Source organism: Ixodes scapularis, unplaced genomic scaffold (assembly GCF_016920785.2).
Source record: "Ixodes scapularis isolate PalLabHiFi unplaced genomic scaffold, ASM1692078v2 PGA_scaffold10__122_contigs__length_95168666, whole genome shotgun sequence".
NCBI classification, from domain to species: Eukaryota; Metazoa; Arthropoda; class Arachnida; order Ixodida; family Ixodidae; genus Ixodes; species Ixodes scapularis.
The window spans coordinates 72,831,576-72,844,679 of record NW_024609836.1 but is presented as its reverse complement, the minus strand read 5'-3'; the positions used below and the strand labels follow the sequence as shown (position 1 = coordinate 72,844,679).

The window sequence follows — 13,104 nt, the reverse complement described above, 5'->3', positions numbered from 1 at the left end:
AAAAAAACTATCGATAGTACTATCGATAGTCGACTATCGAAAAACTATCGATAGTCGACTATCGAAAAACTATCGATAGTACTATCGATAGTCGACTATCGAAAAACTATCGATAGTACTGATAGTCGACTATCGAAAAACTATCGATAGTCGACTATCAGAAAACTATCGTTAATCGACTATCGGAAATTTATCGATTGTCGACTATCGTAAACCTATCAATAGTACTGTCGACAGTTTACTATGGATAGTTTTGCGACACTTGTAGTTTGCGTCGCTCCCTCTTGTCTATTTATCGCTTTAATTTTTTCTTTTTTTTTTTTTCAAACGGGGCACCAATTAGCCCAGGCACTTACCATCCCAACTTTGGTTCAGCTTTCAGTGATGACGAAGATGGGGGTTTGGGCGAAAAAAGAAGGGGGAGGCGAGCAGTAAGGCGAGGGCAAGACGGGCCGGGGAGGAGGAAGCAGACGGACCGCTGGAGAAGAGAGGGGGAAACCTCCTTCTCTCTTTAGCGTTCCGTCTGCTTCCTCCTCCCCGGCCCATCTTACCCTCGCCCTACCTTCTTGAGTTGTAACTGACTATAGTGGTGCAAGACTATCGATAGCACTAGCGATAGTATCGTTAGTCGCCAGTATAGTAAAAAACCATCGATAGTCGACTATCGAAAAGCTATCGATAGTACTATCGATAGTCGACTATCGAAAAACTATCGATAGTACTATCGATAGTCGACTATCGAAAAACTATCGATAGTCAATTATCGAAAAACTATCGATAGTACTATCGATAGTCGACTATCGATAGTTCTGGGACACTATCGATAGTTTTGGAAAAACTATCGATAGTCAATTTATCGATAGTTTTGCATCACTAATGAGAGGCCCAAGTCCATGACTGCAATGCCGAATGAACAAAGCAAAATGGAAATAACAATGGTAATAATAATGAAATGCAAGTGGAAAAAAAAAAAAAAAGCCGTACAGGGTCACCTAGCAGTATTTACCTAAGTAGCGCTGCCAAACCAAGGTAATCCATGTGCTGCCAACATAGAATCCAATATGCCCGCTTCTTGGTAATGTTTCCCGCTGATTGCTCGCGACGATTTTGTCCGAAAAATTTAACTTTCAAACTTTCAAGTTGTTTGAAATATTGCTTGTGAATATGCACTATTTCTATAGGGTAGGTCACTGTTCCGAAATATCGAAGAAGTCCGAATTATCATCGGAAAAAACTGTCGGCGACTGTATCAAAGCATTTTTTAGCAAAAAAATGTCTGCAACAAAGTTTCCTTTCCTTTTTTTTCTTCTTTTTTTTCACACTTTTACGAAAACGGGACGTGAGACTTTGCTGCAACAAAATTACGAGACGGCAGAAATGACTCCCCCAAAACGGGACGTCTGGCACCCTATTCTGTCTGTGCTCTTTTAATTTTAACAGAGTGGTACATACAAACTGATGTCATGTGGAGGGAGTGCATTTTCTGTAGTAGAAAAAGCATGAAAGAGTGGTGCATTTACAACACTGGATTTTAAGCAAACCTATAATCAGCTATCGTCCCAAAGAACATGAATATACAAGGTGTCTAATTTTAAATTGAATGGATTGTTTTATTTTTATTTTTTTTTAAGCGTGAAAGGCATGTTAATGTGGTCTGTGCAGGTGACTTATATGGCCAGGGGGACATAGTATATATGGTTAATTCCCCCGATAAGTCAGATATTTACCTCAAAATTATTAATTGCCTTTTTAGTGGAAATAAACATATAGTTTCAATTAGAGGTTTGCTGAGCATCATCCAAAAAACTGCGAAGTTATTTTTAGAGAGACTTAAAGCATGTGGGAAGCGCTGGGGTGCATTGAAGTTGCACTCAAGCAGCAGGAACAAGGCTAGTGGTGAAAATGGTGAAAGTACACGGAATTCCCGAGAAAAGAGACCCTTTTTTTTCGCCTCGGATAAAAGCTATTTTATGCATAGTAGAAAACTCGGGCTCCGTGAGAATGTGACGCTAGCAATTGGGATAGAATGCGAAAGTTTGAAAACATGGCATTACTTGGATCAAAAGATAATTAAGAAGCTCATAGAACTCTTCTATGAGCTGACGTAGCCTAATATTGTCAAGACGAGAAATTGTACTGTAGGTGCCTATAGCATTTTTTTCGGTGAAAAAAGGAAGCTCATCAGCGAGAGAGAAAACAATATTTTCTTTCTTGCTGACAAGTGTTTTTCACTGAGATGAATCCCACAAGCGTCCACAAACTGGACGTCGCCTTATGGATATTTAGTTTCCTCAATTATCCTTTGATTCAGGTAACATCATGTTCTCAAACTTTTGTATTCTATCCCAACTGCTAGCATCACATTCTCACAGAATTCAAGCTTTCTGTGATGCATAGTTCTGTTCTTGCTCGTTGCCCTTGTCCAGTTGCACTGTTTTTTACCTCAAGAGGTTGAAACAGTAAAAAAATAAGCTAAGTTTTCTATTTTCTGCAAATATCTGCAGCTGTATGGTGGACATCTGTGATACTTCTAAGGACGGATGCTACTTTTTATAGGCTTTTTTGCTCTCTTTGGTAATAATTTGGGTACTTACTCTTCAGCTGGTAACTTGTGGTTTTGTCGAAGAACACTGGTGGTAAAAAGCACACATCTGTTGCCACTAGTCTTTTACACTGCATCGTCTGCTATCGTGCATGCCCTTTCCTGTATACTTACTTTTGTGACAAAATCTATGATTGACAGGTGATTAGTTTTTAATTTTTTAGTCTTGTTGCAGGAATAACTGCAACTGGTAAAGTCTTTGTTGTTGCAGCCAGATATATTTGCTGTTGGTGCTGCCACCTAGTGGGCAAATAGAATCTCTGACAGGTTCAAAGGTGGAAAGTAGCTACTTCCTAGCCTCGATTTATAACAAATGCCTCTGGAGGTATACAAATAAACTTTTCATAATATTGTAAATTTAACTAAAAGCTTTTCGAGCATTGTCATTTTCTTTTTGGTTTCACGTCTGAACAGAATCCGTTTGCAGACAGTGGGTTCAGGACTGCAGAAAGTTCACCGAAGCAATGCCACCAACCTTTCCGTTAATCCACTCGTTCAGTTTGAAAATATTTTTGTTTTAGCTCATGCCAACATTCAAAAGATACCTCAAAGTTCCTCAAAGTTTGTCATTGAGAGCACAGTGGAATTCGGACAAGTGGTGAACTGTACAACATCTGAAATGGTTAGTGACAAAGTGCAGTGCTTACCTGAAAAATGCCATATCATCACGCATCTAGAGTATTCCCAAAAAGTTTCATTTGTTTACACTGCATAGTTATTTTTTAATATAAATTATCCTCAGCCAACTTTTGCTAAAGAAAGGGTAGAGGTTCGAGCACTTTGATCGCGTCTTTCTCTGTTCTAATTTTTGGCATAAATTTCAATTTAGGAGAACTGTCGTTTGGTAACAGGACAAAAGCAAAGGCTCACTCATAATTTTTTTTTTTCTAACTGGAATATAATGGGCAATGCAACTGTGGCATTGTTTTGTTTACTTCGTCGATGTCTTTTATAAAATATATTAAGATTTTGTCAACGACATAAAAGGCAAAACAGTTATTTGATTTTTCAGTGCGGTGTTAGCATAATATGAATTGGTTTTTGGCAATTTCTTTTTCACATTGGCACTCTCCAGGTATTCTGCTGCATATCTAATAAAGAAAAAAAGTTGGGTATTAAATTAGCTTCCTAACGATAGTTTTCCTAAACAATGTCAGTGTGTTCCTGACAAAAACGACTATAATTTCTTTCCCAATTTATGTACATCGATGAACCTTTGCACTTCATTCTGGCTCGCAACTGTGAATATATACTGCAAGTTTTATTCATATTAAGCTTAAAGTTTTTAAAAGCTGACCCTTTCGGGTAGTGTCCTCCCTTAAAGGAAATGAAAGGTGGCCTGTGACACGTGTCGATCCTCGTCGGGCACATCGACTGACTGACAGCCCGTTTTCCTCGCCGCTGCAGGAGGAGAAGCCGAAGAGGAGGGAAGAGTACGTCCCGTCCAGCGTGGCGTCGACAACGTCGAGCTCGCGTTCGGTGCGGGGACGTTACGAGGAGTACGTTCCGGAGGCCGTGGGTAGCGCATCTCGCCGCCACCAGACGACGGTCGACTACGTCCCGACGCCCAAGAGGGAGGCGGCCACCGCCTCCGGCGACGTTCCAACCACGACGAGCACGCTGCCGCTGTCCGAGGTGCCCGAGGCGAGGTACCGCGTCGGCGGCAACACAAACAACACCCAGGAGTCTTCGGGGAGGTCAAACTCCATCCTGGACCAGGAGATCCGGACGGCAAGGTACTACCACAGCCAGATGCGGCACTAAGAGTTTCTCGTTTGTTGTCAAAAGTTTGTTTTGGCGTTGGAAAGGGAGGCCCTGCAGTGCCGTTCTTGTGTCGCGGCCGTTGTGGACGGGTGGAAGGGGCCATCCGACCCAGCCTTTTTATGGCTTCTGCAATCCCCACTGGCTCCATTATCTTCGAATATGTCGAATAGTCTGTAGCATGGAAGCTCAAACTTAGCATTCCGGACCACAGCCCTCTCAAAAACTGGCAGGAATGTAAAAAAGGTGTGAAGGACCGTTCCGGCTCGTATTGTCCTCGGTATTTTATGGAGGGGGATCGGTGGCCAAGCCTGGTAGCAAACTGCTGCTTGAAGCGCACAACGCAAAAGCTTGCGCTGCATTACCCAGGATTTCGGGTTCAGTCCCCTCCCCTGCTTGTTTCTTTCTGGATGAGCATTGTACCGGCGTGCAGGTCATGTATCGGTATTGCGTGATTCACGTTAATGACCACAGGCTAGCAGTCGTACTGCACTACCTAAATCTCTTCTCTACAACATAAACCAGTGTTGCCACATGTCGACTGCAGACCGACCTTGCGCTGCCTAAACAGAAACGTCCGATTTAATTCTTTTCATTTTTGGTGTGCACTTTATCTCGCGCGAGTTGAATTGTGGTGGTGCCAGCGTGCAAATAGCCTCCAACAACTTCCTGTTCTGAACTGAACGGCGGGTTTTGCAGTATTTGCGAAATCAAATATACACGCTGTCTTCTGGAAATGGCCACTTATAGCAGCACTGCCAGACTTCATTCACTGTTACAATAGAAGAACAATGATTAAAATATTAAGAAATATACGTGAACTGGAAGTGTGCCGGGGCTACCCAATTGATGGCGCCGCTGAGTTTGTTGCCAAACAAAAAGGGCCAAATACGTGGTTTGTGCATACAGTCATCGTACCACACTGATGGTCATTCCTACTTGTTCCTGCCGAGAAAAAGAAGTTTGCCTTGGGCCACCACAGTGGTGACTGGCATGATGTCAGTGCAAACCACATATACTTCTTTGTTTCATTTTCGCGAGATTCTGTGGCCAATGCTTAGTGCTTTGTCTTGCCCTACCACGGACGTTGGCTGTAGCTATGGGCTGTCGGATCCAATCAGGAGCCAGAAAACATGCGGCACATTGCTCCGACGTTTGTATTAATGCACGCGTCTCTGTGCATGATATGCGCATGGAAGGAGTATGTCGCGTGGTTTCTGACCGGCTCGCAATTGGACCTCACGGCCCGTAGCTTTGACCGTAGTCCATCGCAAGGTGAGGCAAAGTATAGATGCATGGCCTCAATAAAAGCCATACTCCATTCACTCCTAGGCTGAGCGGCCGGTGGGATCTATGCGCCCACCAGGCCAATCGTCTGCCTTCCTTTCATTACCTGACCAAACTCTGCGTGTGGGTGCGGGCGAGAGCGTGATCCGATCGCGAAAGATGGACTTGCAACCGGTTCAACGAGCATGTAACCTCCACCGCCCCTTCAGCTTGGGGGCATTGGTTGAATATGTGCTCCCACCTATTCTAGCAATGCAGGCGGCTTTCAAAGGTTTTGAGCATGAAGCTGCATACTCGTTGCCTCTGCTGCACGTTTGGTTTGGTTCGGCTCGAAACGAAACGTGGAGGTGTTTAGCAGACCGCCTTCACGGTTGTGTTGCCGGCACGCGTCAGAAAAACGGACTACAAAGATGTAGCACGGGTGGCATTGGAAAGGTGGTGCTTCTAAAAGTTTTTACGCTGGCCGTGTTTTGGTGCGACTTCACTCTTGTGTGGTACCGCTTCTCACCTGCAAAGTCTTAATTTCTCTTAGTTGCCGGGTGAAAGTAGATAGGAGCCGTATCTATCCCCCGAACACTGGGAGCCGACGTAGTTCCACTGCCAGTGCCGCCTGCGTGCGGTGTTCTCAACCTTTTTCCGGGCACAGTTGTACATTGTTTCTCATACTTGGTGTACTGGAATAAAGTTTGTGGGGTCTGGCAGCCACTAGACTTCTTAATCATCTTTGATTACTTTTTGCAGCAACTTTTCCTCGTTAGGTTGGGTTGAGAGTGTTAATGTCCTGCTGCCTTTCACCTTCTTGCCATTGAAAGCAAACCTTCCACTGCTACGAATGCATACTTTGTGCTTCTTGCCAGGCTGAAATACAGAGTAATACATTTCTGAGGGACTTTTTCCCTGCTCTGTCCATTTGCTTTCACAGCTTTTGAAAACTGCTATCCAGAGTCCCAAGAAACCAATGAGGTTTCTTGGGACTCCAGATCGGTTGAGTTTATCTCTGTTGTGCCTAGACCATGTTTTGATAAGGGTCCATTGCCTGTCAAGTGTATTGTTCGACATGAAGCGGACCTTCGCACAATAATGCTGGAGGGTTGGTGGACAATTTTTAAAGTTTTAGTAATGAATGTCTAACATTTGTAAAGAACACTCGACGGAGGTAAAGGAAGAGTAGAAAAATATTGAGAAGTTCTGTTTAAATTCTCTGTACCGTACAGCTTTCTGTGGGGATGGTGGTGGTTTGACCACCTTGAAATTGTGGGAAAATGGCTGGCTGGTTTTGCCTTCTTAATCCTTTAGTGGTGAAAGAGCCTGGTTTAAAATTCGCCTAGCTTTGTTTTCTCCTCCGGACAATGTACGAAGTCATATTCTGGCTTGAGAAATGGTGGTCATCTCAGCTCATGCAGTTCTGCTGTCTTGGAAAGCTTAAACTGTTGGCAGCATTCTCTATGTGTGATTAAGTTACACAAATAGTTCTGATTGTTGCAATTGTGCGGTATGACCTCTTCCTTTAGAAGCCTCTTGGGAATCACTTTCAGGAAAGATGTCTGGTAACAATAGCTCAGTTGTTTTATGAGCAAAATGATCTGTGGAGTGTGATCTGTATGAAGACTATTATTATTCTTTTATTGGTTTTTGTGACACCTAGTTGGAGCTATTTCTAATAAGCATGGGTCATGGGTGGTTTTTATAAACCAATGTGTGGTATTTTTTCTAAACCACTTTTTGTATCGCGGGTCCTTGAAGGAGTTGTTTCTCATATTTCGCTACTTCTCGTAATGGAACAAATAAAACGGTTTCGGAAAGCTCAAAACCACGACTCCTCGTATTTATTTCCATCGCCTTTATTCCTGACATGCTTCTTTTTGCTTTGTCTCCCCGGACAGTGAGGTCAAGGATTTAGAAGAGAAGCACTTAAAGTACCTTTTTGACAAGTGCTTGCCCGAGATGGACGGAATCATAAGGAGAAAGGTACATGTCACTCTTAGTAGTGCTCTTTATTGTAAAATGTTTCCACTCCAAATGAACCACTAAGGCTCGTTTTACGCATTTGCCTTTGACTGTGTGTTAAGTTTTCCTGTAACTGCTTACAAGGACACATTGGTGCTATATTTCTAAAACCCTTGGAACTCTTTGTGCTCATACCTGCTTTTGCACAAGTGTTGAGTTACTAGCTTTGGTGTCCTTTTTTGTCTATGTTAAACCTTTGAATCACTAAAATGTGTACTCCAGTGCCATCATGCTTTCGCTTTTTCTGCATTTTAATCCATTCGGAAGCTCCACTTGGATGCGATTGTGACCTTGTAGCAACATTGGTAGCATACCATCTGTGAGTAATGACATCAGGTGGACCTTGGACAACGTCTCGCAGAGAAAAACACTATATGATTTGGTTTGTTTTCATCATTTTATTTTTAGAATTTGAACTCATGGTTAGCATCATTAAATTGTCTTCTAATCACGATTAAATTGTCTTCTAATCAGGATGCGCTCTCAGCTTGTCGAAAATTTTGGAAACTTGTCCAAAACCCTGCCTTTTCACAAATTTTGTCCCCACTACTATCAGGCCAGTCATAGCCACAAAAGTCTAGAAAATATTGTCATGTCAAGATGATTAATCAAGTGTTTGTGACAAAAAAAGAAAGCAAACACCTGCATGCGCACGACACACGCTAAAGTGACGAGCATAACATTCCCGTCCACAGATTGAGAGTTGGAGAAATGCAGACTACCATCGCGGCGGCAAAGCAAAAAGTAAGTCTCCGCTATCGTCCTTGTGGAGTCGCAAGGAACTGATTTTCTGTTAAAAGAAAGGGAGTTATTTGGGGGAACTTTGGTGGCAGGGATTCGCAGACTAGCATATCTGCCAAGTTCGGAGAAACCAAATCCGGAGGACTTTCTAAGCCGGGAGGGTTGTTTAAAAGAAATATTGCCAATAAATCGACATGAAGGTAACGTCATTACATTTATATCGCACTGCTCATGCTAGCGAGATACAGCTGGGCCTCGCCATCATTGCTGCCGTCTGTCGCTACGGCAGAAACTCTTTGTTTAAGTTGGTCGAAATTCGGGAGTCTCCTGGGACTTGGCAGGTATGGGCTAGTGTCCATGGCACGTAGCCACACTGCAGTCTTCTTTGCTGTTCATTCTGACAACTTCGTCCCATCGATTAGGCATTTAAGTGCTTTAGAGAAATCTGTTGGTTAAATTAGGCTAAATTAAAGGAATGCAATGCCTTCAATTCCTCTCCCCAAAGAAAATGAAAATGGATATTTCATGCACATGTATTGCAGCTTGAGTCTAAAATCGGAAGTAATAAAAGGCCTAATGACACACAGTGGACCAACATTCTTAGATCCATCAGTTGACAAGCTCCACGGAGGAGCGGCGTTCGAAAACGGTTCTTCTCTGTTGCATGCATGCAAGCAGGTACGGGCGGATAGCGTTCTTAGCGCCACCAGCTGCAACGCCTCCACGGGTGACGGTGACGGTGTCACGTGACCTTGCGGTTACGGCGACGCCGCTCAAGCTGGAAACGGGCCCCTAAGAGCTGCGATCTAAAAGCAATAGAATGACTTTCTATAGCAGGAAATGCACATCCAACGTTTCACTGGTTCCGCCACTTCTATCCATAGGGCAGGCCGATAGTGTAACAGGCGCCATAGAGGGGACGCACCCCAGAAAAGCGTTGGGCGTTCTAGGAAGCTTATAGACCGACTTCAACGTAGTAACATTGCAGTGGACTGTCCCGGTTCAGAGTGTGCAAACTTCCGCTCGTGAAATTTGAGCGGGGTAAATGTGCCACTTAAATATGGCCTCGTGGCAAACCATACTCGAGTCAGTTGATGCATTGACTTGGTAAAGAGATGGCACTCAAAAATTGTCTTTCGTACCTCTTGCATACCTGACAATTTGTGCAGCTTGAGCATTGTTATAAGCTGTGCACACAGATTTATGGATTGTGCTGCAGTACTGAAGAAACGCGTACCGGTACTCCTTAACCCTGCTTAACTAGTGTGAATGACAAAAGGAGTGGAAAACATTGATGCTGCTGTTAGTGTGATGGATGAACAATCCTCATCATCCACTGCCTATGTGCTAAACTTGAGCTGTGACATGGCTACAACAAAAGAATAGTGGGCATGCTTTGATTCAAGAATGGTTTGCACATTTGAATTCATTTGAGTATGACTGCTTGTGACTGCTTCCAATCTGACTGTAAGTAGGCATAAGGTTTTGCACTATTTGCGAGATTGAGTCACGTGGATGATCAAGCACGTGGATGAACGAGTGATGTATTATAGGGAGTTTTTGGAAACGCGTGCCAAATCGCTCCTACAAGAACTACACATCGGACAGAAAAAAGATTGATGAGATAGCGGTCTGTGCCAAAGGGCCCGTTGAAGAAAATTACTGGCGTTCAGTATAATTGGGTAATTCATACCTTTTCAGGAATGAAATTTTTAATTATCAATCTTAAAGGCATGGTTTCAATTAGAAGTTTGCTCGGCATTATCGAAGACTACTAAATCAACCCACATTACAATGAAATCGTGAATGCGCCCTTTCACGACCTCGATGGTCGTGAAAAGGCGTATTCAAAATGTCTCGTGGACTCTTTTTCGTGCTGTCGAATCTCGTTAATTCAAACTCGAGGGGTACCAAAAATTTGTATGAATAAAGCAAAGTTTGAATTATCAGGGGCTCCCTCCCATAGAGACGCATAGGACGGGACCTGCATGTTAGTTTGAATTATCTGCAAGTTTGAATCAAGATAGTGAATTAACGAGATTCGACTGTACCGTAATTTCGAATCTCGACGGTCGCCTATTGCGCCCGCTCCGCTTCAAGCGCCAGAATGGCGGCGCCCACAAAGAAACTGGAATGAAGTGTCGATACTCCTAAGCATAGCAGAGTATCTCCAGCGAATTCTATTAATGTGTTTACTAGCAGTGGCGGTTTCGGCCACGTTGTCGTCGGTCAGCTCCGGCTCGGCATTTGCGTCTTTGACGACCGCACGAGTTCGATCTTGCGAAAGGGGACCCTGACGGGAATTTTCCTTTCCAGGAAGCCTGACGTACAAGGTCTACTTCTCTATGTTCAGTAGCGCACAGATGAACCTCATCAGCAACCTGTTCATCGAGGAGTTTGTAGTGCGTCGACGGCTGGTAAGCAACTTCCCCCTTTATGTGTCTTTTTTTTTTTTGAGAATAGAATTACATTTGATAAACTCGTAGACGCAGAAAATGTGTTGCAAATGAGCCGGGCACATGCTGCGGGTGTGTGATGTGACGCAATACCGCAATATCATGCGACTCGATGTCAAGTCATCAGGATGTTGCACAACATATTTATGTCGAGGTCATTAGCAATCTAGCCCTTATGTGGCTACATTGCTTAAGTAGCCTCGACTTGTGCATTGGTCGAGCGTAAGGCGTCATTTTTCTCGTGAAACAGCCCAGCATTGCACTGTGTTAAAAGGGTCTTTCTTTCTTGTCCATACATCTTGCATCTCTAAAATACCTCATTTTCGTTTATATTTTGTGTTACCATTGTATTAGTGCATCTCAAATGCGATCATAGAAAAAATTTTGTTGCTTACTCGTGGTTGGTGTTATGTGTAGGTGCACCATGCAAAGGACCTCAGTGGTTGTTTTGGGGCATTTTAAATGAAGATTAAGATTATTATTATCATCATTGTTATAAACAATAAAGAATGTAATGGTAGCGATGTGCAAATGGGGCTGAAGGGACTCCTCGACATCAAAACGGCACCGTCCTCCAACTGGTAGGCGGTTCCTTAGTAGTTGAAGGTTCTCTAGCAAGAAAGCGATAGAAATGGGAACGGCCATGCCGCTTTTCCAGTTAACTAGACAGCAACGAGCCCTTTGAAAGAAGTCCAGTAATTGAACAGCCCCAGAGCACACCACCACCGTGGAATTCACGGTCCTCCCGATCGCGGTGGCATTTGCAGAGCGGCGACTACCTCAACCAAGTGCTGATACCAGAGTTCCTCATCCGGGTTGTAAGCGCCAACAAGGGAACTACCCACCAGGAGAGCGACGAGCTGATGGCCAGCATTCCGTTCGAACTCTTCAACATTCCCCTCCACTAGTGAGCCGGAGGGCCACGTCTACGAGGCCTCCGGAAGTGGCATCGAGGTGCAAAACTGTGTGAAACGCGTGGACTGGAGCGCAGAGTCACCGGATGCCGCACAGCCGACGAGATGTGTCGCGCATCGTGGGGAGGCCCGTTAACAGATTTTACTGCGATCCACTGCATCGAGTTTCCTCGCGACTGGTTACGAGCGAACACGAGCAGCCTCGGAACACTTCCAACCCTACGTGCCGACGGCAGACTCTGCAACGTGGCACCACCGCGCGGAATTGCGGTTTACGGCGACGGCGGCCAGTGAACTCGGAACTTTCGAGTCGTCTGTGGAGGAACATGCAGACTCGGGTTTGTGGGACTTCCCCAATGAAAAACAACGGTTCTTTGTCTTTGTCGTCGCATCTTAAACCTGCATATTTTGCAAGCTTGTTTTATTTTTTCTTGTTTCTACCAAAGTTGGCACATCTGTCGTTTGCCTGCCATAGTCATCATTTTTAAGATTTTATCTAAGATTACACAACTTGGAGTTTGCCGATTTATGATTATCTTTAGCACGCTGTGCCTGCACGAAGCACGTTGCAGTTATCTTTTTTATTTATGCTGACGCAAAGACATCGCTCAATGTAGAGGAAATGCTGTATATTTGCTCGTTTTTTCTTTATATAACTGCAGTCTGGCAAGTTATTTCGAACCATCGTTGAAGGACTTTGTTGTTAACCGCTAGGGTGGTTCACAACGTTGTATTTTAACAAGGCTGCATTTGCGTTATGCCTTGAGGTATTTAAGTAAATAAAATAAATAAAGGCGTTTCCAGTGATTGTCCGTGGCCATGTGTTCAAAATGAGTTGCAGCCATTGTGAGGCGCAACAATATTGCTTGCAACCTGCTAATTGCTGTTTGAGAGGAGTGCTAATGATAGGTCGGTTGCAGTAGATGCAGCTGTTCCTCACATTGACTGGATTTCCAGTTGCAGCGAATGCAAACAGGACTTGCTTTCAAGTAATAAAAGAAATGTTCCCAACTATTTTTTAGGCTTAGGATCGAAGACTGAACCTGTTGCATTGAAAATTAAAGGTTCAACTAGCGAGGATTTTGAGCCCAGGCTCTCAAAAATTTCAAAATTAACGAAATGCACGAAAAGGGGAGGGAGAGTAGAAAATGGAGGTATGCCTTGTTACTTGAAGCCAGAGCCAGAAACGGCAAAAATATTTATTGAATTAACTTTTAATGCCGTAACATTTAAAGGAGCCTTGAAGTGAATTCTGGGCTGGAACAAATGATTTTAGATTAAGATATTACTAATCACATGTCGTTTATTAAGTAAAAAAAAAAAAAAAAAATCTAGT

At 43.7% G+C, this 13,104-nt stretch overlaps 1 protein-coding gene across 1 annotated transcript in view; it reads left to right on the top strand.

Annotated features, from left to right (window-relative positions):
- The window catches only part of LOC8053798 (zinc finger CCCH domain-containing protein 13), a 30,673-nt gene extending 18,097 nt beyond the window's left edge, over positions 1-12,576 (top strand). Inside the window, exons 9-13 of the mRNA XM_029989819.3 lie at positions 4,010-4,338; positions 7,534-7,618; positions 8,353-8,401; positions 10,715-10,815; positions 11,622-12,576. Of these exons, the coding sequence (XP_029845679.2) occupies positions 4,010-4,338; positions 7,534-7,618; positions 8,353-8,401; positions 10,715-10,815; positions 11,622-11,762 (705 nt within the window). The 3' untranslated portion in view covers positions 11,763-12,576. The remainder of the gene's footprint in view (positions 1-4,009; positions 4,339-7,533; positions 7,619-8,352; positions 8,402-10,714; positions 10,816-11,621) is intronic.
- Positions 12,577-13,104: the final 528 nt, after the last annotated feature.